The sequence below is a fragment of the Ursus arctos genome, unplaced genomic scaffold, assembly GCF_023065955.2.
Source record: "Ursus arctos isolate Adak ecotype North America unplaced genomic scaffold, UrsArc2.0 scaffold_5, whole genome shotgun sequence".
In the NCBI taxonomy this organism is placed as follows: domain Eukaryota; kingdom Metazoa; phylum Chordata; class Mammalia; order Carnivora; family Ursidae; genus Ursus; species Ursus arctos.
In genome coordinates this window covers 53,918,720-53,946,310 of record NW_026623067.1, presented here as the reverse complement: position 1 = coordinate 53,946,310, position 27,591 = coordinate 53,918,720, and the positions used below count along the sequence as shown (strand labels likewise).

The following is a 27,591-nucleotide window of genomic DNA, read 5'->3' as shown; positions in this document are numbered from 1 at the left end:
TGTAATGGACTCTGTCAAGAAAGCAGGGGGATCTCCAGCTGTGAGGCACAGGAGAGACATCTGGCAGAAGCAATCCATTTGGGAGCTGGCAATACAGCAATAAGAGGAATGAGAACACAAAGAAGAGGCCACCAACAGTTAGGAGGGGGGATGACTAGAAGACTGCGAACCAGAGGGAAAGCTAGCTTTTCTTATTAAGAAAAGTTGGGGAAAAAAAAACAAACAAACAGAAACAAAAATAGGACAAGGTGGTTTTAAAGAACAAGGTTAAATGCCACAGGGAAGCAGAGTAAAACACAGGGCACATTTTTCCCCCAGTTATGTTTTAGAAATGAGCAGCTATAACATAAGCAAACAGTAACAAGTGAAGGCTGTTAAAGACAGAAAAATTGATAGGTTACCGTCTCACTGGATGCTCCTGAAGCAGGAATCAAGCAAACTCCCAAGAAAGGTGATGTAATTAAACTATCATGACACATTAACTGCAACACCTTGTTCTAGATGCAAACGCCTGACAGATAAACCCCAGTGGCTCTGTAGATAACAGCTGCTCTGATCTTTGGATACTGCGAAGCTGCACTCAATGCTGCTTTATCATAAAGCATGTCAGGACCAATCCGAAGTGTTATTATGCAATTGTGCATCTCTTTAAGAGCTCCAAACCGCCTCTAAACAACAATTACTCACCTGGGGCACATCCACAGTGTTTTTCCACAAAGGAAAACATAACCACCCAATAATTTTCAGAGATGGGCTAATGTATATTTTAAGGAGTGTGTGTAACGACATCATACCGCTGAAAACACACTAGATTCAAGTTCCAAGACCTACTTAGAGTAGGATATGATACCTGTGTCTACTGTCAATATCATGAAAATCTTCAAAGTCAACATGCTATTCTAGTCCCAGGCTTCATTTTCTAAAATGTGTTTAAAAATACTTTTCCTTTTGGGGAGCCTGGATGGCTCAGTCGGTTAGGCATGGGACTCTTCTTTTCAGCTCAGGTCATGATCTCAGAGTCACGAGATTGAGCCCTGCATTGGGCTCTGCGAGCAGGGGGGAGTCTGCTTCAGATCCACTTGCCCCGCCCCCTGCCTCTCCCAAATAAAAAAAATAAATAAATCTTTAAAAAAATACTTCTTTTTTGGAGGGAACATATGGGTACGTAAAGTAAAATGGCCTGTTGTTAACCCATGTCTTACTTCATGACAACATGATTAAGCAGGGGGACAAAACACAACCAGTAAGCGTAGGGTGTACGTGCATCCACATAATAGCCAGCTTCCAAAACTGCATTTTACTCGGAGCCTCTGAAAGGTATCTGTAAATTAGGCTACCATGGTCTTAACTGATTAATGCAAGGCAAATGTTCTACCTTAACCACTGCTCACAATGCCTTTAAATTACCAACGATCAGCAATCCGTCATCAGCAAATATGCTTATGTCAAATGCCCTTATAATGAGCTATCACATTTTCAAATATTTTCCTCCATTACCCAACCTGGAGATTAACACAACGCATACAATTTACAGAGAGGAGAGGGAATGAATTACTGGATCTTGGTTTAAATGAGCAAACCCCCATCCTGAACAGTAGGGGGTGAGGGAGGAATGTATAAATTGAGAAAAGAATGACTTATTTATCTTCATCAATACTTGACACCATCATCATTTGGCCTCTAAAAAAAAAAAGATGTTTTAATTTGCTGGGAAGAATACATCTCTTCAGGGAGGAGATTTGGGGATTTGACCATGAATAATAATGAAGTGAGCCGAGTTTTCTTCGTACGTAAAATCGAGCTCCAGTCTTTCAATCCAAATGAGATTCTAAAAGTTGCAGGTGGAGGGCAAGGGATTTGAGTTATTTATGCAAGTCCATGTAGGCATCCTTCATCCACACCAACCAGATGTGCATCTCCCTCTCCAATTAACATTAAGACAAAAGGGGGAAAAATAATCTCATTTGTATTGGCCAGTTTGTAGCAACAACCCTAGGTTCAAAGAACAGCCACTGCTCAAGAAGCTGCTCATGGCCCTGCCTAGAATGTCCCCCCTTGCGGGAAAACCAGGCACCACCACAGCCCTCTGATCACTGCCCCTCTTCTTTGGTAAATGCAAAACATTTTCTTGGCATCCACAGTTTGTGATAAATCATTCAGACTCACGCCAAAGCTGGAAACTCAGCATGGATTAGTTTTAAGTAAGTTCTGATACTCATTATCAGTTATGGACAATGACAATATTTCTCGAATGCCATTATTTGTTCTCTGCACCTCAGAAAGCTAAGAGAAAGCAACAATACAGCTGACCTTTTGTGGCTTCCTAATCATGATTGCTTCCCACAGGCGGGGGAGGGGGGGTGTGCAGAAGTGAAGAGAGTCCCAAAGCATTATGCAAGTCAGGTAGAGAGAATGAGAATCTGAGTAAAGCAGACTTAGAAGAAGAGGCCCTCAACTGGCAGCATCGAAGTGATGGCTAAATCAATACAGAATGATTAAAACACCGCTCCATGGAGGGGCTGCATAGTTCATATACATTTCATTACAAAAAAGATGATGCTGTAAGCAGACCGAATGCCTGGCCATGCACTATAACACGTACCAAATTGTTTATAGAGAGAATTTCTAGCAATAGAGCTAACCAACACCATCATTTCTGGAATTTCACTCAAAGCAAGGAGCTTTGAGTGAAATTCCTTATTTCCTTAGTGATTTAAGTGTCCACATTCACACACATACATCCCCTCACACCAGATTTCTTTTTTTAAAAAAAAGATTTTATTTATTTACTTGACAGAGAGAGATAGCCAGTGAGGGAGGGAACACAAGCAGGGGGAGTGGGAGAGGAAGAAGCAGGCTCCCAGTGGAGGAGCCCGACGTGGGGCTCGATCCCATAACACCAGGATCACACCCTGAGCCAAAGGCAGACGCTTAACGACTGAGCCACCCAGGCGCCCCTCACACCCGATTTCTAACACACTCCTTCACTTAACAGATACACGCACCCCCTCCGCCCCAAACCCAGCATCGATACAGATCCTACCATTCTCACTCAGACCACAGCACAAATTCCATAACTAAATACCCCCAAAGGCATAGTCATCGGACTCACTGGAATAAAACACACACTCATCTTCTGCTTCTTTTTCAATGGGTCAATTAAGTGCTGCTCCCTTTCTTTCACTTTTCCAAAAAGCAGATTTAAAAGCTAAATATTATGTTTTTTGCTTCAGTTAACTTTACTCAGAATATGGTACTGTGTTTACGAAGCAAAAGAAAAACTACAAAAGGCAAACGGTGCACCAGGAAACGCAGGAACCATGGAGCACTCAACAACCCCCTCTCCGTTCTCCTCTCAGGGCTCACCCTTTCCACCCCTCCTCTGAACCCGAATACTGGGGCGTGACTTCCATTTTAGACAGTTCTATCTACCACCTACTGCTGTAAAGAAAGCCATCATCACTTTGGCAAGGAGTACTTTGCCAATTCCTTCCAAAAGAAAATGAGCTTCCTTCAGCCTCTTCTCTGTATTTTACTTGAAAGTAAAAACTCGTCGCAATAAAATTCTTCTGATGGAGGTATCCTCCGTTACCTATTTCCCACAGACTTACCCCATTGAGTTCATTGAACTAAACTCTTTCACTATTCAAAAGGAATCTAATCTCTAATAGCCATGACTTCCCCATCATTCAAAGAAACTGTATATTCAAAAATTCAAGCTTAATCATCCAAAATGCAATGGAAACCTACCAAAGGACTACAGCAAAGATATTAAAATAGTCAAGTGTCTCTACATACATATTCGCACACACAAACATAAATACATATAGACATACATATAACCTACATGTGTGTGCATACACACATACACATGTACACATATACAAGTGTGTCTCTATGTTACATGCTAGTCCTGTTTGAAAGTTCTGTTCACCCTAAGCAAATTCAGGATATGCTATTCCAAAAACAAAGTTCTTTCAGAAGCCACCCCTAGGATAGTCTCGACTTGGATGTACTTTAATCTCTTTCCTTCTAGAATTCAAATGCCTCTTTATTTTTCATGAAAATTTACGCTCCTAAAAACTTCAGCACACACCAACAGAAGAACTTTAATTTTAGCTTATTCTACTTATAAAACTCAGAAAGGTTCCCCATCTTTCCCTGTGCTCACGAACATGATCAAAGTAGTTCTGTGTCAATAATACTTCCATTACATGAAGAAAATCAAAGTAGCCATTCATTTAAAATATTTCCTATGTTTCACTGTATGTTCTACATGTTATCTCAGGCAAGCCTCATGAAACAAACGAAGCAGGTGATATTATCCCCCATTTTATAGCTTAAAATTTTGGGTTATTTGGTCAGAGAGAACCGACAATGGCTTCAAACATGAGCTTAATTCAGGGTGCCTCAGGCAAACACCACAAATGAAGCATTCCAAATTCTGCCATTCTGTATCTAACGAGGGGCTCCCATTCTAGCAGCAAAGAAAGTAGAAAAAGAAAGATGACATCCCTCTCCTTCCAACTCACCCCACTAAAAAAAATCCACATAATGTTTCCAACACAACTAGCCACCCTCTCAGCAGAGATACATTATCTAGGCAATCCGTGATGACACATTGTGTGTTCCTCTGTTACTATCTTACTGAGAGGCCATCAGTTGGCTCAGCACTCTATTTCCTCAAATAAATATTTCCACGGTGTATTGAACTTGGAAATAATACTTTGTACTGCCTTCACCCCCTCCCTCCTCCACCAAGTGGAAGGTGTCTGCAGACATGCCACTATAAAGAACTGGGGGGAGGGGGGGGCATCCTATCTATTAGGAAATAACCTAAAGAAGCCTGTGCAGATGTTTTCTACACTGTGAGTCATGACCACCAGTGGAATCAATTTATCAAGTCATGGCCAGCATTTCAAAGACACCAAAATAGAGTGAAAAAGATCAAAATATCCTACACACACTAAGGTAAAAACTGTTTTATGAAACTTTGTTTCAGCAACATGTTCTATAATCAATTAGGTGTGTATTTGTAGCATGTGTACTAGGTTGTGATATAAAATATATATCTTAGTGTAGGTTAGCGGCGTTCCTTGACTCCTCTCACCTTTACCTCTCACATACAACTAACAAACTCTGCTGAGATTACCTGGCAAATATATTCTGACCTCTATAACCCCCACGCCTCAAGCACCACCCACCATACAACTTCCCAGGTAAGCATTTCTCACCTGAACCATTACAAGAGCCTCCAAACTGACCTCTGTTGTCATGCACCCCGCAATGCAGATCTGACCCCATCACACTCTCCAACTTAAAGTCTTTCAGAGCCTACACAATCAAATCACAGTCTCTCAGCATGACATACAAAGTGCTCCACAAACCAGCCCCAAACACCTTACAAATTTATCTCCTACAACTCCAGCCTCTGTCACCAATCAGTAGGAACCCCCAAGGAGCTATTACATCCTGCATAACCTACCTGCTCTCTGCTCAGGCATTTGTCTGAGACTCCACTCGGAGGTCTTCTCTTCCAGAGTCTCCCTGGAATCTTAGAATGGAGTTAAACACACCCTGTAAAATTGATGGAGTTAAACACACCCATGAAAATTAGACTTCCTGTGTGCCTGTCTCTTCCACTAGACACAAAGGATTTTTTCTACCTCTTCAGGTCTTTACTCAAATGTCACCTTCTCACAGTGAGAGCCCTGCCTTCCCTGACCACCTTATCTAAATTCATACCCTGTCATTGTTTCCCCACCCTCTTCCCAGCTCCCTCCATTGGCTTTTTTCCCTTATCACTCACCACTATCTAACTCCTGTGTAAGTACATAAATACACATAATGAGTTAGTTATATGTGTGCATATTACACATATGCATATGAATAGACAATGTTAGTATATCATACATGTTTTTAACCTAATACCTTGCTTAATATCTGTCTCCACATATAGGAACGCCGGCTCCATTTTATGTCTATTACTGCTATATCCTAATGCTTGACACATAAAGAGGCACTTGATAAATAATTGCTTAATGAATAAATAAGCAAATACCATCAAAATCAGAGGCTGCAACTAAACTCAACTTTGAGCCTCCAAAGTTATGCCCACTTATGGAGTTGGTACACAATCAATGCTTCCATTTAAAAAGTAAAAAGAGAAACTCTTATAAGCTATATTCTCTATTTTGCTGCATACTCTTTTCCTTTTAGCAGAAACAAGGACACAAAGAAAAATATAAGGCTAGATAGACCAGTTAGCTGACTGAAAGGAAAGTGGAAACTTTAGAATATCATCATACCTTGGATATGCGCAGGGCATCTAAGGCATGTTTAGGGATCTGCTGTCTTTTCAAAGTGAATACTATAAAAAAAAAATTCCCTAATGTGGCATAAACATATAAAGCTTAAAATGTTCTGATATGCTTATTTTCAGCACTCCTGTTTGTTGACATTAGAACCATTAAAACTCTGAAGGCATCTTATTCTTTGGCGGGAAGAAGTCCTTCCCATGCTACTAAGTCATGGGCACATCCACTATTTATAATCATTTTAAAAATCAGATTAAGAATGTAAGAATGATAAAATATGCATACGTTCTTGAAGCCTACAACTATAGCTCATACATGTACTAGAGCAATTTCTGTTAAAACACAAATTTGTGACCCATACTTGAAACTAGAAAAGAAATATGAAGCCACTTAAAAAATATTTCTTCTCATCAAATGAAAGATTAATATAGATGTTCTAATAAGAAAAGTGTATCACTTCATCCTTACAACATAAATTGAAACTGGCAGAAACTTAAAAAGAAAAATAGTAAAATCCTGTAACAGAAAAGTAGCATTATTTCTTAAATATGACATAATATTTCATTAAGAACAAGGCGGACTTGGATGAAAAATAAGGAAACAACCACTTTTCAGTGATTGTTCTAAGAAGAAAACGGAACATTTAAAGAGAAACAAACGCATGGTTATAAGCCTACAGAGGAACCACTAAAGGTAACACAATGTGAAAGGTTTCTACATTTTGTAAGACATAGGTATACTTTCCAGTTACTAAGTTAGGGCAAGAATGACCTAGACCCAATCCCTAACTCATCATTAGCAGTCAGAACTCCACCTGGACAGATGACTATATTTGAGTTTAAAACTTGCTTTGACCTATGACATTCTCATTAACCAGGGAAAAAGTCTAATACACAAAGCCCTGCCCTGGATTTCTGTGCTCTACACCCTACAAGTGTATTTTTAAAACGACATCTTACAACAAATATCAAGAATTAAACATCAGTATAACTGCTGTAAAAGCAAAGAGAAAGGGATCAACAAGAACTCTTTCCTCTGCCAGTAAGAAAAATAATACCTTACCTGGTAAGGTGAGGCAATGTTTCTCATTTCCAACCATGTTTGCTTGGAAATTAAAATCATTTCATTAAAAGTGACAATTTCTATATATATTCATTTATATAATAATATATATATTATATATATTACATATATACATATACATATATACATATATATGTATGTGTATATTTTATATCCTCGAGTTGAACTTTAAAAATCTCCCTGCCTACCTTCAGCCTACATCACCAGAAATACCCTAGTCATGTATCAGGCAAAGGCAGAAGGCAGGGAGGTGTACCAGCAATAGCTTCCAGAATAGTGTGCCCGGTGTAAATTTGACCATCACCAAATGTTCTTCCCAAAGTTGGTTTTGTTGTTGTTGTTGTTGTTGTTGTTGTTGTTGTTTAAATAGGAGACTAAGAGAAGTCAGCTTCAATAAAGCATAATGAAATCAAAATCTGATTTGATTTTAAGTAATTTGGTCTTTCCTCTTAAATGACCTGGTTAAAGTGAGAAAAGTATTATGTAGTCACCTAATTAAAAAAGAAAAATGAAAATCAATTTGAAATCATTCCTGGGAAAAGCACACAAGTATCACCTTTGAAGATTTCCATTTTCTTAGAGTCGCCCAGCCACAACGAAAGCTCAATTTTTTCATAAGGGATTAAGCACTTCTCCTTATCAAATTCTTTATACTTTTATGCATCATCAAAAATGAAGAATATTTAGCATTTTTCTTCTCGCTAAGGTTCACCATCATTTTAAAGAATTCTGGAAGGAAGTACTCGAAAGGGCAAAGTCAGCAATGCCACAGCTAAACTCCCTTTCAGCAACTATAGTGTACAGCACTGCTCTTTCCACAGCAGAGAAACAAACTCCGCTCTGGGCTATTCCTCAACCACTCAATAAATCAAGCTTAATAGGAGAGCTAGAGTAAAGAATTCTAAAATAGACTTCATCGTGTTTAACAAGAATCCTCTGAATAACCCACAGAACAAACCATCTTTTAAAACTTAGAAATGATCAACCAACATATGAGACAGAGGTTTCCACGATCTCACATCTTAGAAGACGACAGGAATCCACCAAAATCCTAGAGGAGAACATAGGCAGCAACCTCTTTGACATTGGCCACAGCAACTTTTTTCATGACACATCTCCAAAGGCAAGAGAAACAAAAGAAAAAATGAACTTGTGGGACTTCATCAAGATAAAAAGCTTCTGCACCGCCAAGGAAACAGTCAAAAAAACTAAGAGGCAGCCCATGGAATGGGAGAAGATATTTGCAAATGACACTACAGATAAAAGACTGGTATCCAAGATCTACAAAGAACTTCTCAAACTCAATATACAAGAAACAAATAAATCAAAAAATGGGCAGAAGATATGAACAGACACTTTTCCAATGAAGACATACAAATGGCTAACAGACCCATGTAAAAATGTTCAAAATCATTAGCCATCAGGGAAATTCAAATCAAAACCACATTGAGATACTACCTTACGCCAGTTAGAATGGCAAAAATTGACAAGGCAGGAAACAACAATTGCTGGAGAGGATGTGGAGAAAGGGGATCCCTCCTACATTGTTGGTGGGAATGCAAGTTGGTACAGCCACTCTGGAAAACAGTGTGGAGGTCCCTCAAAAAGTTAAAAATTGGGGTGCCTGGGTGGCACAGCGGTTAAGTGTCTGCCTTCGGCTCAGGGCGTGATCCCGGTGTTATGGGATCGAGCCCCACATCAGGCTCCTCCACTATGAGCCTGCTTCTTCCTCTCCCACTCCCCCTGCTTGTGTTCCCTCTCTAGCCTGCTGTCTCTATCCTGTCAAATAAATAAATAAAATCTTAAAAAAAAAAAAAGTTAAAAATTGAGCTACCCTATGATCCAGCAATTGCACTACTGGGTATTTACCCCAAAGATACAGATGTAGTGAAGAGAAGGGCCATATGCACCCCAATGTTCATAGCAGCATTGTCCACAATAGCTAAATCATGGAAGGAGCCGAGATGCCCTTCAACAAATGACTGGATTAAGAAGATGTGGTCCGGGGTGCCTGGGTGGCGCAGTCGTTAAGCGTCTGCCTTTGGCTCAGGGCGTGATCCCAGCATTCTGGGATCGAGCCCCACATCAGGCTCCTCCACTAGGAGCCTGATTCTTCCTCTCCCACTCCCCCACTTGTGTTCCCTCTCTCCCTGGCTGTCTCTGTCAAATAAATAAATAAAATCTTTTAAAAAAGAAAAAAAAAAAGAAGATGTGGGCCATATATACAATGGAATATTACTCAGCCATCAAAAAGAACGATTTCTCAACATTTGCTGCAACATGGACGGGACTGGAGGAGATAATGCTAAGTGGAATAAGTCAAGCAGAGAAAGACAATTATCATATGGTTTCACTCATTTATGGAACATAAGAAGTAGGAAGATCAGTAGGAGAAGAAAGGGAAGAAGGGGGGGGTAAACAGAATGGGGAATTTACCATGACAGAGTATGCACTCTGGGAAACAAACTGAGGGCTTCAGAGAGGAGGGGGGGTGGGGGAATGGGATAGGCTGGTGATGGGTAGTAAGGAGGGCACGTATTGCATGGTGTACTGCGTGTTATATGCAAGTAATGAATCATGGAACTTTACATCAAAAACTAGGGATGTACTGTATGGTGACTAACATAATATGCTAAAAAATATTATTATTTAAAAAAAAAAAGGAAGACATATCTAACTAAAAATGGTGTCCAACTAATTCCCTGGCACTATCTCTCCCAACTTTTCATTCAATGTCCCTGAAGTTTAGAAAGAAGTAACTATTTGTAGTACCTCCAAAACCAAGCCTACTAAAAACCAAAGCACTGTCAGAATCTGGAAAGTATCCACTGTATGATAAGATGGAGATATACCCACACCACTGCTCAGAGCACCTCCTCACTTGACTTCATTAGTAGATATTCTTTACAAAGCTGGGACATTGCTTCCTAATTTTTCTCTCTCTTTTTTAAAGATTTTATTTATTTATTTGACAGAGAGAGCATGAGCAGGGGGCACAGGAGAGGGAGAAGCAGGCTCCCGCTGAGCAGGGAGCCCAACGCAGGGCTCAATCCCAGAACCCTGAAGTCAGATGCTGACTGAGCCACCCAGGCGCCCCACTTCCTAATTTTTTCTACTACTTGTCTGACCCATGCACATCCCTCTTCAGGTAAAATAGACGGCAGCTGTCCCATCCTGTGCCTCAGACACTGATCTGGGATATAAGGAGGGCACTACTCCCTGAATATCTCCCCTTGCTACTCCAAGTGTGACCACCTCCCTAAACACTAAGCTCTCTCCACTCAATGGCACTACAAATCCCAGAAAACTATTTAGGAACCAAGGTCAATGGGTATGTTAAACATCAAAATGGATGTGCTGCAGCCAGTATTTCTCACAGCCAAATCACAGCCTGCATTTACCAGTCATTTGACAAATACTCATTGAGTTTCCACCACGTGCCAAGGACTGTTCTACATGCTTGACAGATATTAGTGGAAAACAGAGACAAAGATCTCCGCTCTCCCACAATTTATATTCCAATAAGGGAGGTAGATAATAAACAAATATAGTCAGTTATATAATTTGGCAGACAATGAAAAGTACCACGTCAACAGAACAAAAAACAAAAAAAAAATAGAGGTAAACGGGGTTGAGAAGGGAGGGGAGGGGCAGCAGTTTTAAATAGGATGCTTCTCAAAGAGAAGACGACATTTGGTGAAGACTGGAAGGAAATTAGCCTCCTAGACACCCAGAGGAAGAATTTCTAACAGAGGCTGGCAACAATCATAGAAGAGGTAGAGGCAACGGCACATCTGGCACAACCGAGAGTACCAAGGAACCCACATAGGTGGAGTGGAGGGAGGGAAGGAAAAACAGGAGTTGGTAAGGTCTGAGGAAGTAACAGGGCCATGTTATGCGTAAGGACTTCAGCTTTTACTCTGAATGCAACGTGGAGCAAATGCAGAATTTGAGCAGCAAAGTGAGTTGATCCAACTTACATTTGGAAAGGATCACTCTGGCTGCTCTGTTGAGCATAGACCATAGTGAGGAGTGATGGCAGCAGGGAGACCATTTAGAGACCACAGTAGTACATACAGTGAGAGACAGTAGTGACGTGGACCCAGGGATGGTAGTGAAGAAATTGAGGAGACACCAGATCCTGGATATATGTGAAGGCAAACCAAACAGAATTGTCCTATGGCCCCGACAAGCTGAAAAAGAGGATAAACAGTGAAGGACAATTTCAACGTAGCCAGAGCAACTGGCAAGGGGAAACAGCCATGGACTGAAACAGAAAAGAGCTGTAGAACAGGATTGAGAAGCAGATGGAAAACTTGGTTTGGACACATTAACGTGGAGATGCCACATTCAAATAGACATACAAAGAAGGAGTTGGAAATGTACACATGGAGTGTGGGAGAGGTCAGGGATAGAGGTGTAAATTCAGAGACCATGAGTATATGGGTGGTAGCCATCATAGCACATAGGACCACACGGGATAGATTAAAAATAGACAAGAGAAGAGCAATGAGAGTATACTATGAGGCATTCCAACATTAAGAGGTCAGAGAAAAAAGAACGAGCAAAGCAGAGTAACAAGGAGCAACTAGTGAGGTAGGAAGACCACCAAGAGTCTGAAATGTCCTAGAGGCCAAGTGAGGACCACATGTGACAGAAAGAAAAGAAAAGAAAAGAAAAGAAAAGAAAAGAAAAGAAAAGAAAAGAAAAGAAAAGAAAAAAGAAAAAGGACTCTGCCGTGTCATATGAGGTCTGGGAAATGACCACTGGAGCTCAAGGAGCCATGGAGGCAAGGGATAACCTCGACAAGATAGTCTCTATGAAGTAAGAGGATGAAAGCCTACTAGACTGGGTTCAGGAGACTAGGAAAAGAATGGATTTGAGGCCATGAATAAAAATAACTTTTTGGAGGCGGCTGCCCAATACAGCAAGGACAATGTGAACATCTGGTAGGAAAGCAGGGCAAGAGAAGGTTTATGGAGACGCAACTATCATAGCATGCTTGCGTGCGGTCAAGCATGACACGCGAGAGGGAAACGTGTGGTAAAGACGGGAGAATTGGTAAGGTACCTTCTTTTTTAAATTGAGATGTAACTGGCATATAACACTGTGTAAGTTTAAGGTGTACATTACGTTGATTTGACACATTTATACATTTCAATATGATTACAACCACTGTGTTACCTAATACCTCTATCATGACACACAATTACTTTTTTTGTGGTAAGTATAACGAAGATCTCATCTCCTGGCAACTTTGAAGTTTATAATATAGTTTTATTGATTGTAATCAATAAGAGGTAGATTAGATTCTCAGAAACTTATTTATCTACTAGTTGCAAGTTTGTACCTTTAACCAACCACTCCTCCATACCCTCAATGGCCATGGGTGGTTTCTTCTGACCAGGTGAGAGGAGGAATGGGGGGACTAGGAAATGGACTGGTCTTAGACTTGAGCATGATTAGCTCCTCAGGACTATTCTCTGACTAGCATGAACGGTTACCTAAGCAACAAGCAGAAAGAGAGAGGAAATGAGTGGAGACACTGGGTGGGGGAAGTCTCTCTTCTGTTTCAATTTTCTCACCAATGTAGGGATCAAGTTCATGAGCTAAGAGTGAAGATGGAAGGAAAGATATTTAAAATCTGAGGAAAGAGGGGATCAGAAAAAGTCACCCTAAAAAAAAACGCCATCTTCATTATTAAGTAAGAAAAAATATTCAATTATTCAACTCGACAAGCTAAAAGAAAATCAAATAAACCTAAGGGAAGCAAAAGAAAGAATCATTAAATAGATAAAACAGAAATTAAGGGATTAGAATATAAGCAGTAGAACAGCTGCTTCTCTGAAAAGATCAATAAAATATACAAACCTCTCACAAAGCTCATCAAGAGGGAAAATACAATTATACAACATTGGAAATAAGAAAATGAATATAAGCCAAAGACACAAAGGAAATTTAATACAAGTATAAGGGAATACATATGATTGTATGCTGAAAATTTGAAAGGCTAGATGAAAAGAAAGGATTCCTAACAAAATATAAATTGTCAAAATTGACTCGAGAAGTAGACTCTGAACAATTCAATAACTGTACGGAAATAGACAATGCTGACAAAGATTTTACAGGGGAGCACTATCAAACCTTTACAAGACCGAATTTTTATGCTTTTTAAAATGTTATATGGTACAGAAAAAAAAAATCAAGGAAAGTTTCCCATTTAATTTTATAAAACCCAGCATAACCTTAACATAGAAACTCCAAAAAATAGTGTAAGAAATACAAATCTATTTTATTCATAAATATAAATCAAAAATCCTAATTATCAAATCACACACAGTTATAATGTGATCATACTGTTAGATGACAAAATTGCATTTGGAAAAAAAATCAAAAAATGATTTCTAATAAGATAATTTAGTAAACTCACATTAAACATCTTTCACTAGTCAGTGTCTGAGATCCTGTTTCACAAATAACTTCCAAAGTCCTTCCCATTAGCCTCAGAAGCACATAATCAGTGCTCAACAAATATTAGCTAGTTATTATCATTATTACTGTATTAAAACAATGTCTGCTCCTACCACTAATATTTAATATTTCATTATAAAGCTAACTATTCCCTGTCCTCAGGGGAATTAACTATGGCCAATGCCTAAAAAAACTTAAGCATAAATGCAGGCAGGTTGACCACAAACTTTTCTAAAATGAAACACAAATTCTCTAAGGAAAAAAAGTCTGTTTTAATTGCATTTTAACAATGTAGTAGATCTTGGTATGTGTGCTAATTTCAATGATTCAGGAAAAACAAATTCATAAAACACTGAATGGTAAGACAAGAATATTTTATGTCAACTCACTTTGTAAAAGGTAGAGGATTATGTATAACCCAGTGAACATTTGGTCTTAATATTTACTCAGCTGATAGTTTATAAATAAGAAATTCTTCAGCTTAAGGAGGAAAAGAAAACTTTAAAAACTTGCCAGCTGTATTTTACACTGATTTCCCACTGGGAAGAAAGCTCATTAGGTATTGAATTAGTTGGTTTATATTTCCTCCAAAAAGAATTACTTACATCCTCACTTGAAACTCTGGAGAAACGTTTGAGAAAGCTTTTTTTTTTTTTTTTTTTAAGATTTTTATTTATTCGACAGAGATAGAGACAGCCAGCGAGAGAGGGAACACAGCAGGGGAATGGGAGAGGAAGAAGCAGGCTCCTAGTGGAGAAGCCTGATGTGTGGCTCGATCCCAGAACGCCGGGATCACGCCCTGAGCCGAAGGCAGACGCTTAACTGCTGTGCCACCCAGGCGCCCCGAGAAAGCCTTTTAAATCGCCAAGCAAAAGGAAGCAACCGAGGTGGTACCTTCTTGGTTGTAGTCAATTCTAGTGCAAGGCAACCTCATAACACCCACTATACTCGGATTCCTAGCTTCCCAAAGAAAAAGAATCCCCAAACACATACAGTTCACTTCCATAACTCACTGCAACCATTCTGTATTTGAAAGATCCATTGCTTCTCCTCCAGAGAATCCAGGAAATTCTTTGTTTCTTAGAAAATGCCAGGATGTAACTTCACTTGCTGTGAAAGACCAAAAGAGGAGGCAGTTCAGAGTTAGTGAGTTAAGCATGTGAAAGACAACGGTATTAAGAACATAACAAGGTTACTCTTGAAAAGAGCAAAGTTTTATTGAAGAGCTTGACTGGATGTCAAACAAGAGGCATGGAAGAAAAACTGAATAGCAGAGAGAGTAACCAAGAAGGAACAAGACCTCATATACAGGACACCCACGCGAAGGAAGAGGACATGAGGATAACAAAGCATTACGGTAACGGCACAATCAAGGTCAATTTGGGGAGGTTAGGAATGCATGTAAAGCTCAAACAAGGGTTTTTCTTGAAACCATTAAATTGTGTTATTATCAAACACAACGACCTGTAATAGTTATCTCTAAGTTCATTCACCAGGCTCACCACCAATTTCTCTACAAACAGTCACCTGGGAGACACAGCGGTCATGTCTGTGCCACATGACTTCGCCAGAGCCAGCAGCCCTGAGGTCATCACCTCCACACACTGAGCCAGTCATGTGCTCGACAGTCTGCCTCTGCTGGGTACTTGAACTTGTCCTAGGCCCTCAAGTTCAGTAGATTTCTAAAGAGCCTGTACTAAGAAAAGCCCATACCAACCTAACAAAATACGAGCATGTAGAAGAGGCCGTGTCTGATTTAATGAGCAAGAAGACTTTGTAATTTGATAACCCATACTTAATGGTAAACCTTAAGGTACTTCTAAAAATACCTTCCAATATGTCCCCTTTCATTTTGCTTATGCTTTCTTACCCTGACAAAGCAAACAAAAAACTGGTTTTAAACATACATATCATATCATATAAACCCCACAGATACTGAAAAGAGCCTTTCAAAGAAGATATTTTTTAAAGCATACAGGATGTGAGCCTCTGTGCAATGGCCAAGAGCAACAAAACATTGTCACAGCTGAAATGAAGTCCCTCGTGTCCCAGCAAGAGCTTGGGGATGCAGGAAGGCTAACAGCTGTGTGGAGGTGGTGGGAACCAGGCCTGGACTCCGCTGTCACATGGCTTCCTTTGACCTTAGCAGGGCTAAGCCTAAACGGCAATGACTAAGACAACTAGTATCTGAGGACTATCCCAATCATAATGGGTAGAGATAATCTTCTAGAAACCTTTCATAAATATGAACATAAAGGAGATTTGATGCAGCCTCCACAACACCAAACTGAGGCCAAGGACACACACACAAAAAATACCTCAGACTGAAATGCTTGGAAGAATTTTCTAACGTGGAGATCTGTTAAATGCCTAGCAACCTCCCCAGGGAAATAGCAGAGAAGTCACTGAGAGTGGAGCGAGAAATTCATTTCTGAAAGCCTCTTTTCCAACTTGGGAAATTTAACTCTATGCCTTTGTAATCCCCAGAGACAGCTTGGCTGAGGCTGCACTGGGTGTAACCATATGTCAAAACTAATACATTGGATATGCTACTCACCCACAGTTTGTCAGAAAATAGTCAAAACTAAAAGTGGCAAAGGAGTCTTTTCTTTATGGATAGGAGCATAAGGTGTGACTTTATAACATTAAAAATACTTTGTCCTTTACCTAGATAAGACAATTATTTAAACAGGCTATATTTAAAAGACCAAAGAAATAGGCAGTTCTTTGGGGGGGGGGGGCTACGTGGAGCCAGCAACATTGGCCATCTTTCTTTCTTTAACAGCAATTTAACCAAAAGTGAATCCTTCTTTCCATCCTCCTTTACCTGGCTAAAAAGTCCTAGTCAAATCCTGGGTCCTCCTCTTCAGGACACGGCTTAGGATTCAGTCCAAGCTCCATTAGGAAACCCTCCCTCCTAAGGTCCAAGGCCCCATGCAAACCTTTATTTCCCTCTAGCTGAGTGCTCATCACCTTGAAACTGACGGCCAAGCTCCCCCCTACAGACCAGAGATGCAAATAAGAAAAAAAAAAAAGAAAAAAAAAACAGACCAAGAGAAAGAATAAACAAGAAGGAAGATGTTCCCTCTACCTCAGGCTGGCTTAAGAGGCAGGGGAATGTGTGGAGAAACTCAGGTGGAGGACAAGTACACAAGGGACAGATCTTTTTGAATGAATCCCACCAACAATGCTCCCAGTAGAAATTGTTTTTTATACTGGTCTTCTTGGTACAAAACTTAAGATGACACTAACACAAATTACCCCCAAAAGCATAGGCCTCACTAAAGGAAAGCTCAACAGAAGCAAATTCAACCCATTTTCTGATGGTTTCTGTAGTTTCACATTATAGAAAGAATACTCAGATTTAATTAGTGTTTTTACCTTCTACAAATGTAACAACTTCCTTTACTTTTTTAGCAAAAATCATCCTGAGTCATTATTACCAAGACAGCAGTTCTCCCCAATTTGATCTATAAGATTCAGTGCAACCCCAATTAAAATCCCAGCAAATTATTTTGTGGATAGTGACAAAGTGATTTTACTTATTTATTTGAGAGAGAGAGAGAGGGAGGGAGCACATGAGTGGAGGGAGGGGTAGAGGGAGAAGAAGACTTCCCGCTTAGCAGGGAGCCCAATGCAGAGCTCAATCCAGGACCCTGAGATCATGACCTGAGCCCAAAGTAGATGTTTAACGGACTGAACCTCCCAGGCGTCCCCTGACAAAGTGATTTTAAAGTTTTTATGGAGAGACAAAACATCCAGAATAGTCAATACAATTTTAAGAGAAGCACAAACTTGGAAGACTGATACTACCTAACTTCAAGATTACTTGATTACTACAGTAATCAAGACCATATGGTTCTGGTGAAAGAACAGACAGACAGATTCATGGAACAGAACAGAGAAGACCCAACAGACCCACATAAATAGTCAATTAACCTTTGACAAAGGAACAAACACAAAATAATAGAGCAAAGACAATATTTTCAAAAGATGGTGTTGGAACAACATCTACATGCAAGAAAATAAAATCAGGATGCAGACCCAACACCCTTCACAAAAATTAAGTCAAAACGTATCTTAGACTTAAATGTTAAATAGAAAACTATAAAACTCTTTGAACACAAGAGAAAACCTAGATGACCTCAGGTATGGAAATGGCTTCTGAAATTTAATACCAGAAGTGTAATTCATGAAAGAAATGAGAGATAAGCCAGACTTGACTACTATTAAAAACTCCTACTCTGTGGACAACAGTGTCAAGAGCATGAGAAGATAAGCCACAGACTGTGACAAAGTATCTGCAAAATACAAATCTGATTAAGGACTGTTATCCAAAATATACAAAGAACTCGTAAAATTCAACAATAAAAAAAAAAGCTACCAATTAAAAATTTAGTCAAAAACCTGGATAGACAACCAACCAAATAAGATATACATATAGCAAAGAAGCATATGAAAGGATACTCCATATCATATGCCGTCCAGGAAACATAAACTAAAACAAAATGAGTTGCCATATGCACCCATTAGAATAGTCAAAGTCCAAACGACTGGCAATACCAAATTCTGGCAAGGATGTGGAGCAGCAGTAACTATCATTCATTGCTGGTAGGAATGCAAACTGGCCGAGCCACTCTGGAAGACAGTCTGGCAGTTTCTTAGAAAACTAACATACTTTTACCATATCATCCAACAATCATGTTCCCTGGTATTTAAACAAAGGAGTGGAAAACTTATGTCCCCAACAAGACCTGTACATAGATATTTATAGCAGCTTTATTCCTAACTGCCAAAACTTGGAAGTGACCAAGATGTCCTTCAGCAGGGTAAACGGATACCCCAGAGTACAGAGTACTACCTGGCACTAAAAAGAAAAGAGCTATCAAGCCATGAAAGGACATAAAAGAACCTCAAATGCATATTGCTAAGTGAAAAAAGCCAACCTGAAAAGCCTATATTGTATGATCCCAGCCACATGACATTCTGGAAAAAGCTAAACTACAGGGACAGTAAAACGATCAGTGGTTGCCAGAAGTTGAGATGGTGGGAGTGAGATCAATAGGTGGAACACAGGATTAGGGCAGTTAAACTACTCTGCGCGATACGATAACGATGGATGTCATTACACATCTGTTCATCTACAGAATGTACACCATCAATAGTGAAACCTATGGTAAACCATGGATTTGGGGTGATCGTGATGTGATGTGTCAAAGTAGGTTCATCAATGGTAACAAATATACTACTCTGGTGGGGGATATAGATAGTGGACGAGAATGTGTGTGTGTAAGGGCAGGGAATACAAAGAAAATCTCTGTACCTGCCTCTCCATTCTTCTGTGAACCATAAACTGCTCTCTAAAAAATTTAATAAGGGGCGCCTGGGTGGCTCAGTCGTTAAGCGTCTCCGTTTGGCTCAGGGCGTGATCCCGGCGTTATGGGATCAAGCCCTGCATCAGGCTCCTCAGCTGGGAGCCTGCTTCTTCCTCTCCCACTCCCCCTGCTTGTGTTCCCTCTCTCGCTGTCTGTCTGTCTCTCTCTGTCAAATAAATAAATAAAATCTTTTTAAAAAAATAAATTTAAAAAATTTAATAAAAAATCATCCTGAGTAATGGTTTTCTTCTAGAATTTTCAAAGAGTATTCCTTGGAACTCTTTTTCTTTCAGACTTCAATAGAGATAAACGGAGTCAAAGTTAAATTCCACTTCGGAAACAAGTCAAACAGAAATAATACAGGCTTCAAATCTTTACCATATTCATTTGCAAAGTGAATCTCCTAGCAGGATCCAGTATTTCCCAAACACATTTTTTCATTTAAATTCAATTAATTAGCATATAATGTGTTACTTGTTTCAGGGGTACAGGTCTATGACTCATCAGTCTTATATAGTACACAGTGCTCACCATAATATATACTCTCCCCAATGTCCATCACCCAGCCACCCCATCCCTCCAACCCTTCTCCCCTTCAGCAACCCTCAGTTTGAGAAGATGACTTTCCTCCTACAGTACTGTTCAGGACTCTGTTCATATAAACATACTTCGAAAACTCCTGGATTATATACAAGGAGTCTAAAATGGGAGTTACCGATGGGTTAAATTCTGAAACAAAGCTGCCAGGTCAAAACTATGCTCTGTTGTTTATAACAGCCACTTTTATATGCACTCCTAGGAGGGGTTTAAGTTGGCATAAACACTTTGAAAAAACCGACTGGCACGGATTCCTAAGGTCAAACTTACACATTACCATATAACCAACTCCTAGATACATACGCAATGGAATATGTATGCATGCATATGTGCAAATGTCATGAAAAACCACGTGTAAGAGTGCCCAGATTCATAGTGACTCCACACTGAGAACAACACGCTTGGTAATGGCAGAAGGGATAAATCAATGATACTAGTTTCACACAATGGCTGTGGTAATCAGAAAAATGTTCCCATCTCCAAATTCCACATCCTAATCCCTGGAACCAGTGACTTCTACCTTACGTGGCAAAGGGATGTTGCAAGGGTGGTTAAGTTAAGGGTGCTGAGATGGGGAGAAGATCCAAGTGGGCCCTAACTGTGATCACATGTGTTCTTCTAAGAAGGACGCGGGGGAAATTTGAGGACAGAAGAGGTAAAGTGAAAAGGAAGCCAATCCTGGAATGCCATGCTGACAATGGAGAAAGCAGCCTCAGGCCAAGGAATCCAGGTGGCCATGAGAAGCAGAAAAACACAAGGAGACAGATTCTCCCGTCAGAGCCTACAAAACGGAGTCCCACCAGCATGGTGACTTTAGCCCAAACTGGAGACTTCTGACCTGCAGAACTGCACAAGAATAACGTTCCGTGGTTTTAAACTGCTTTGTGATACTTAGTTACAACAGTAACAGGAAATTGACACAACGGGATACTAAACAGAAATGGGAAAGAATACACAACTGTTACACATAACGGCAGGCAAGATTCTCACAGGCATCCCATTTGGAAAATGAAACAAGACATAATGGGGCATAGTGTATGAGGGCATTTCTATCAAGTTCAAAAACAGGCCAAACTAAGGCATAGGGTTAGAGGTCAGAACAGCAGTTATTTTCTCTGTGAAGTGGCAGGGACTTGAAGGGATGCATGGGAGCATCTGGAAGAAGAGTCTCTTTCTTAATACAGGTTATGGTTACACAGGTATAATGTACTCTGAGAAAATTCATCAAATTATACACATATAATGTGTATACTTTTCAAATACTATACATCAACAGAGGTTTCGTGTGGTTATTTTAACTGTACTGTTTTTTTCTTTTTAATCATTAGATCCAAATGACTCATTAAATAAATCCCCTAGGGGAGGCTCTGGTTGGGAGCCATCCAAGAGCTTGGCCATTTTCACACTGTGAAGGAAAGGAACAAAGATAAGGAGGCCCCTGACTACACCCACGCAGTCCATAAGGAAACCGGAAGAATTAGGTCCTGGACAAACAAAAATAAATCAATGATTCTAACAGAAGATGATGTTTTTGCAAATAAAAAGAGTCTAGAGTGACAATTCCTGCTTTCCAACAATTCCATCTATTATTTTATACTAACAAAGTTAGATTAAGAATTTAGTAGAGAAGCTCCAGTGAATCCACTGGGCCAGGGAAGATGGGCATGTGTCCATACACTCGCATGTAGGGAAAAAAGATGGAGAAAGACAACAACCAGTGACAAAAGGCCTGCCAGCTAACAAGGTCAAGATGCGACCATAGGGTCCTTCTCTCTTGTGCTCTTTTCAAGTGCAAGAATGATAGAAGTATTAATACTTTGACCTTGACATGTTAGAAAACATAACCAACACCACATACATCATAATAGAGTTAAAAAGAAACATACAATATTTTCCTAATATATATTATACAAACACACACATCAACCATTGTTTCCTCTGGCATATTAGATCAGAATGAATCTGAATGCGAAGTCACGTAGTTTCCATAATTCAAAATGAGTAAATCCAATAAAGACATGGAAAAAGGTAAACCTGAAGCACTACCAGGAGGACCAAAGCAGAGATGGGTCACGCCAGTTCCAGAGAGGGCAAGTCCCAACTTGAACAACATAAGGAGGGAGCCTGCAGAGACTATTTTTTTCCCTTCTATTATTGGAGCCATACTCCTTCATATTGGAGTATGAAGGAATCTGGTGGCCGGAATCAGTCCTACAGTTCAAACAGTTTGCAGTCCACATGCCAGTATGGTACCCAGTTTTGGTGGAACACTTTATTTTGCAAAGCTTAAGATCCACTACAACACCTACATGGACCAGATGAGGCTCGGAGTTGTTGAGAACCACAAAGCTAGTATGTCACCACACCCTGCTGATTCTCTTTACCCCACATTCAGTCTCCGGTGAATTGGTTTCACCAGTAACACAGCGATAGGGGACTAGGCTTAATTCTGCACTCCAGTGCAAAATTTAGATGTAAAATGAACACTGTACAACACCTCAACCCCACTGAATTCTTAATTTCACTAGATTTTCACTGAAATCATACAATTGCATATAAAGTGAGTTTTATAGTAAACTCAATAGGAAATGAAGAGATCAATAGTCAGAATGTCAATATGGCTTTGAAAATGCATTTTGACACTCCGATGTCCCTGAAGGTAATATGGTCAAGCGCAAAACCTACATTCTCCGTTACCCAAAAGGCAGAACAATGAAGGATTTTGAAGCTTCAGGAAACTGATAATCTAGAAAAAAACCTGAAAGAAAGCAAAATGTCAACAACAGCTAAATCTTGGTGGTGTCTGTGATATTCTTGGTGCCTTTCTGGAAATATGGAAAGTGTCAATTTTAACAGAAGGAAAAATTAGAGAATTTCACAGGAAATTTCTATGAAACAGCCACCTGTAAAAAATGTTTTGGGTGCTCTGAGGAAAAAGCCAGTAACAGACATGAAAGAAGAAGTCTAGCTTTGAAAAACAAAGTCCTAACAGAGAAAATTATATGCTTTCTACTGGCACAGCCCCATAATTATCTCTCAATGTAAATTCTTATTAATACCTATCCCATTTTCACGTTGTTTTAAAATTTCAGCATTTTTACACGTGTTTTTTCCCCCAGAAAATTTCTATTCTCTCGAACACATGCTACCACGCCAGGAAATAAATTCACTTATAGTCAAAGAAAATGCATGAAAACTGAAAGTCAGTTCTTTTGGGTGTTATCATTACTGTTTTAAATGATTAATGGCTAACAAATGGGTTTACAACAGAAAACCCATCTAAGACCTGAACAACAGGCAAATCTGCAGCTCACTGTAACTAGGAGGAAAAGACTCTTTACCCCTTACAAACAAAAGGCCAAGTTTAGGCAATGCAGAAAGCCAACCACAAACTCAATCCTAATAAGGAGGTCAAAACAGTGTACACTGGCTACCACATTCCAGCCACTACTGTTCTTTTTATGGAAAAGGCAACCAAAGCTCAGAGTTCAAGTAGCTCACTGAAGTCAATTAGGTATGATGAGTTCCAACAAAAGATTCTTTGTGTCATTATGCAATCCTGCCTCTACCAATAAAATTCAACATCACCAAGAGCTCACTGAGACTCTGAGAGGTCCATTCACAGTGTCATGCCAACTTTCAGCCAGCCAGACAGTCATACCCATGTGACTTCATGAATCAAGAAAATGCAGTGCAGGGTGCCTGGGTGGCTCAGTCAGTTAAGCATCTGCCTTTGGCTCAGGTCAAGATCTCAGGGTCCTGGGATCGAGCCCTGTGTCTGGGAATCTCTGATCAGCAGGGAGTCTGCCTCTCCCTCTGCCCCTCCACCCTACTCGTGCGCACTCTCTCTCTCTCAAATAAATAAACTATTTTAAAAAGAAAAGACTAGGAAAGAAGGAAGAAAATGTAGTGCAGGGCCTTGCTGGCTCAGTCGGGACAGCATGCAACTCCTGATCTCGGGATTGTGAGTTCGAGCCCTACCTTGGGTGTAGAGATTTCTTTTTTTAAGATATTAAAGAAAAAAAGAAAATGCAGTTCAGAGTTAAGTGTAACCCAAGCTGGTGGGTAAGCCAAGACACTAATCTCATTTTTCAACTCCAAGTCTTGCACTCTTTTCCACAAATCATAAAAGCAAACATGCTACAGGAGCCACAGGGTATAATAAAACTAGGACAAGTTTTGTACAGCTGGGTTTGCCTCTCACTTGGTAGTTGTGTGAACTTAGAAAAGTTATTTCTTTCATTTCCAGTCTTCTTGTTTATTAAATGCAACTATCAGCACCATCCCCTTCCCTGGAAAGACCAGAGTAGACAGGTAAAAGATCTGGTACTTACGGACACTCAAATGGTAGCAGTTAGTATTATCCATGACAACACAGGCTCTCTCCTTGTAGTAACTATTTCATTAAGCAGTACTGAATGCCTGCTAGCCCGAGAAATCAACCCTTTGAAGTCAACACAAAGAGTTCAAATACTTCGCAGTAAAGAGTTTGAAAGGCACTGCTCTTTACCACAGTATATGCCCTTCATGTTTATCACTCCAGGGTCTAAACATTTTTCCAGTTATGGGATGAATTACGTCTCCTCCATCAAGTTCGTATGTTGAAATTCTAAGCCCCAGTACCTCAGACTGTGACTGTATTTGGAGACGCGGTCTTCAAAGAGGCGATTAAAATTAAATGAAGTCACTAGAGTAGTGTCTAACCAAATCCAAGGAGACTAAGACTCGAGCATAGAGAAAAAAAACCACCACGTGAAGACACAGGAAGAAGATGGTCCCCTACAAGCCAAACAGAAAGGCCCTCAGAATAAAACCAACTCTGCCAACACCTTGATCTTGGACTTACAGCCCCCAGAAGTGTGAGGAAATAAATGTCTCTTGTTAGAGCCACCAAGACCCTGACTTTGTTGTGACCGCCCTGGAAGACCAATATACCCATCAAGTGCCCTCCTCTCCCACCTGCAGCTCAACCCAGGTACAAGGGACACACAGCTATGGCCACCACTACCACACAAGGTGCCTGAAAACTGGCACAAATGAGTGCTAAGGAAGATCTGTTGTATGCTAGACAATCCGGTGTTTCCAGTCCACAAAAGGATCAACCTTTTCTATCACTTCCAACAACAGTGGCTCGTTCATAGGACTCCATGAGGAGAAACTGGAATTCCAGAGCACAAGAGCTCTGGCCCTCTACTGGTATCTTCTAAGTCAGACTGGGCTCTCTTCGGGTGGAAGACTCCCTATAGGAAAACAGGTTAAGGCCCAGAAAATGGAGCCTTGCTGCTCCACATCCAGGAGCACCACAAAGCTTTCAGAGTTAGAGTAGCTATTTTTTTTTTAAGATTTTATTTATTTATTTGAGAGAGAAAGAGAGAGGAAAAGAACATGCACGAGTGGGGCAGGGGGTGCAGAGGAAGAAGTAGGCTCCCTGAGCAGGGAGCCCGACGTGGGGGTCGATCCTAGGACCCTGAGATCATGACCTCAGCCAAAGGAAGATGCTTAACCAACTGACCCACCCAGGGCAGGTATACTTTCAAGTAAAAATTACAACAGCTTTGAAAGTGCTATCTTGCCGTTTGCAATACCATGAATGGACCTACAGGGTATTATGCAAAGTGAAATCAGTCAGACCTAGGAAGACTGAAACTGTATGATTTCATTTACATGTGTATTCTAAAAAACAAAGAATAAGCAAAACAGAAACAGACTCCTAGATACAGAGAACAAACTGGCGGTTGCCAGAGGGGTGGGGGCTGGGGGGATGGAAGAAAGCAGAGGTGAAAAGAATGAAGAGATAGGATATTCCAGTTATAAAATAAGACATGGGGATGTAATGTACAGCATAGGGCACAAAGTCAATAATACTGTAACAACTCTGAATGGTGACAGATGGCTACCAGACTTATTGTGGTAACTATCTCATAATGTACATAAATATCAAATCACTATGTTGTACCCCGAAACGAATACAATACTTTGTCAATTCTTCAATACAAAATTAATGTAAAACAAAAAAATTACAGTAGTTTTCAAAGACTAGCACTGCATTTGTAGTTTCTTGACTTACATCAGATTATGAAGAAATTGTATTATTATCACTATTATTTTTAGACGTTCAGATAAGGCCTAAGAGCAAAGTTTCTTGTGCTCAAAACATTTACTCAACATAGAGTAATTCAGCTATGGCTATTTATAAATCTAAGTTAAACTCTGCTGGATTGTCCCCAGAGAGCTAAATCCCCTTTTAACATAATAGCAATTATTCAAAATGCCTGGTCTGAAGAAAGAAACGGACTAACCGAAGATGAAGAATGTTTATGAAACACTGGTTTGAGGACTTCATCTCATCATTTTAAACAACAAAAAGTTACTATTTCTCTGTTCCACCATTAGAACACACATTTTGCTAGAAAATTCTACGTTTTGGCAGAGCAGCATTCAGTAAAAAGAAGTTATGGACAACAATTTTGACAATTACATTCCTTAAAAGAAAATACAGAATAACACGTCTTATTAACCTCAAAGGCTATTTCCTTTTACAATAAATTTAAATTTCAAATTACAAATTCCCCCCCCCCCCCCATTTCACATGGTATTATGAATAAGGGGTGTGTTTGGGCTTGGCTCTGTCCTCCAACTCACCTTGGCATATTTATTGAGTCCTCTCTGCCCCAGGCATGGATTACGGTCATCATCACAGGAGTAAATCAGATCATAAAGGTCTCCCTGCTACCCTAAAGTCCCTTGGTACTGTTGAAGATGAATAAAAATTCTGGGGACAGTAGAGCACTATTTCTCAGAGAAGTCCCTGGGTCAACTCAGCTGGTATCACAGGGGAAGGCTGTTAACAATGCAGATTCCTAGGCTGCAGCTAGAGTTACTAATGAAATCTCAGGGCAGTGCCCAGTTATCTTCACATCAATCAACTTCCCAACTGATTTTTATGCTGAGGACAGCTTAAGACCCAAAGCAACATACAGTATATGCAGATGGCCTGGGGCTTTGGCCTCTGATACTACCTTTTATAGCTTGTACGACCACGGGGAAGTTACTTCGCCTCACTTCCCTACCTGTGTTCTATGGACAGCAGTACCTACCCCTGAGAGGTGCTGGAGGAGGACACGAAACAACCTACACGAAACCTTCAACATGCTGCCTAACCCACAGCACATACTAACAAATGTGGGCTGTTATAATTACAATATACAAAGGGACTTTGAATTTATTGATTAATTTTGGTTGAGTCACTGATTAGCACATTAAAACAAAGTGAATATTCTAAGGGAACCATGGAAACATGTCTTCTGATTATAAGTCACAAGGTTCTGAGGGCTCACATTTTAAATACTGTTTAATGGTAAGTGCCAGGCATATGGCTCTAAGAACACATGCTGAAAACGGAATTCTGTAGTCAACAAGGTTTTCATTTCACAGCATCTTAAATGGAGGTGTCAGAGCAGACTCGAGGGAACCTGAAACCATTCCTGTGAAACATTATTTGACTTTGCCATCCAAAATCACACCACAGCATTCGCCTGTATAATTACGTATTTGGCTCAGATTTGGTTTTTATCATTTATATCTTTTGTTTTCATCTTTAAAAAAAATTCCTATGTACTAGTAGAGCAGAGATTAGAAACACACCTGGGACTTTTGTGGAACTAAAGCAGCACATGTATTTAATTATGGTGAGGTTTCTGTCATTATCATTCTAAACATGCTCATGCTATACCCATTATAAACAGAAA

At 40.0% G+C, this 27,591-nt stretch overlaps 1 protein-coding gene across 7 annotated transcripts in view; it reads right to left on the bottom strand.

Annotated features, from left to right (window-relative positions):
* Positions 1–27,591, bottom strand: part of MAST4 (microtubule associated serine/threonine kinase family member 4) — a 535,574-nt gene that overhangs the window by 413,657 nt on the left and 94,326 nt on the right. Inside the window, exon 1 of one of the 7 annotated variants that reach the window (XM_057307022.1) lies at positions 14,885–14,981. The exons of 5 other annotated variants lie outside the window; for them this stretch is intronic. In XM_057307022.1, the coding sequence (XP_057163005.1) occupies positions 14,885–14,893 (9 nt within the window). In that variant the 5' untranslated portion in view covers positions 14,894–14,981. Of the gene's footprint in view, positions 1–5,485; positions 8,672–14,884; positions 14,982–27,591 lie in introns of those variants that run through there. One more of the 7 variants, XM_057307024.1, reaches the window with a different exon arrangement.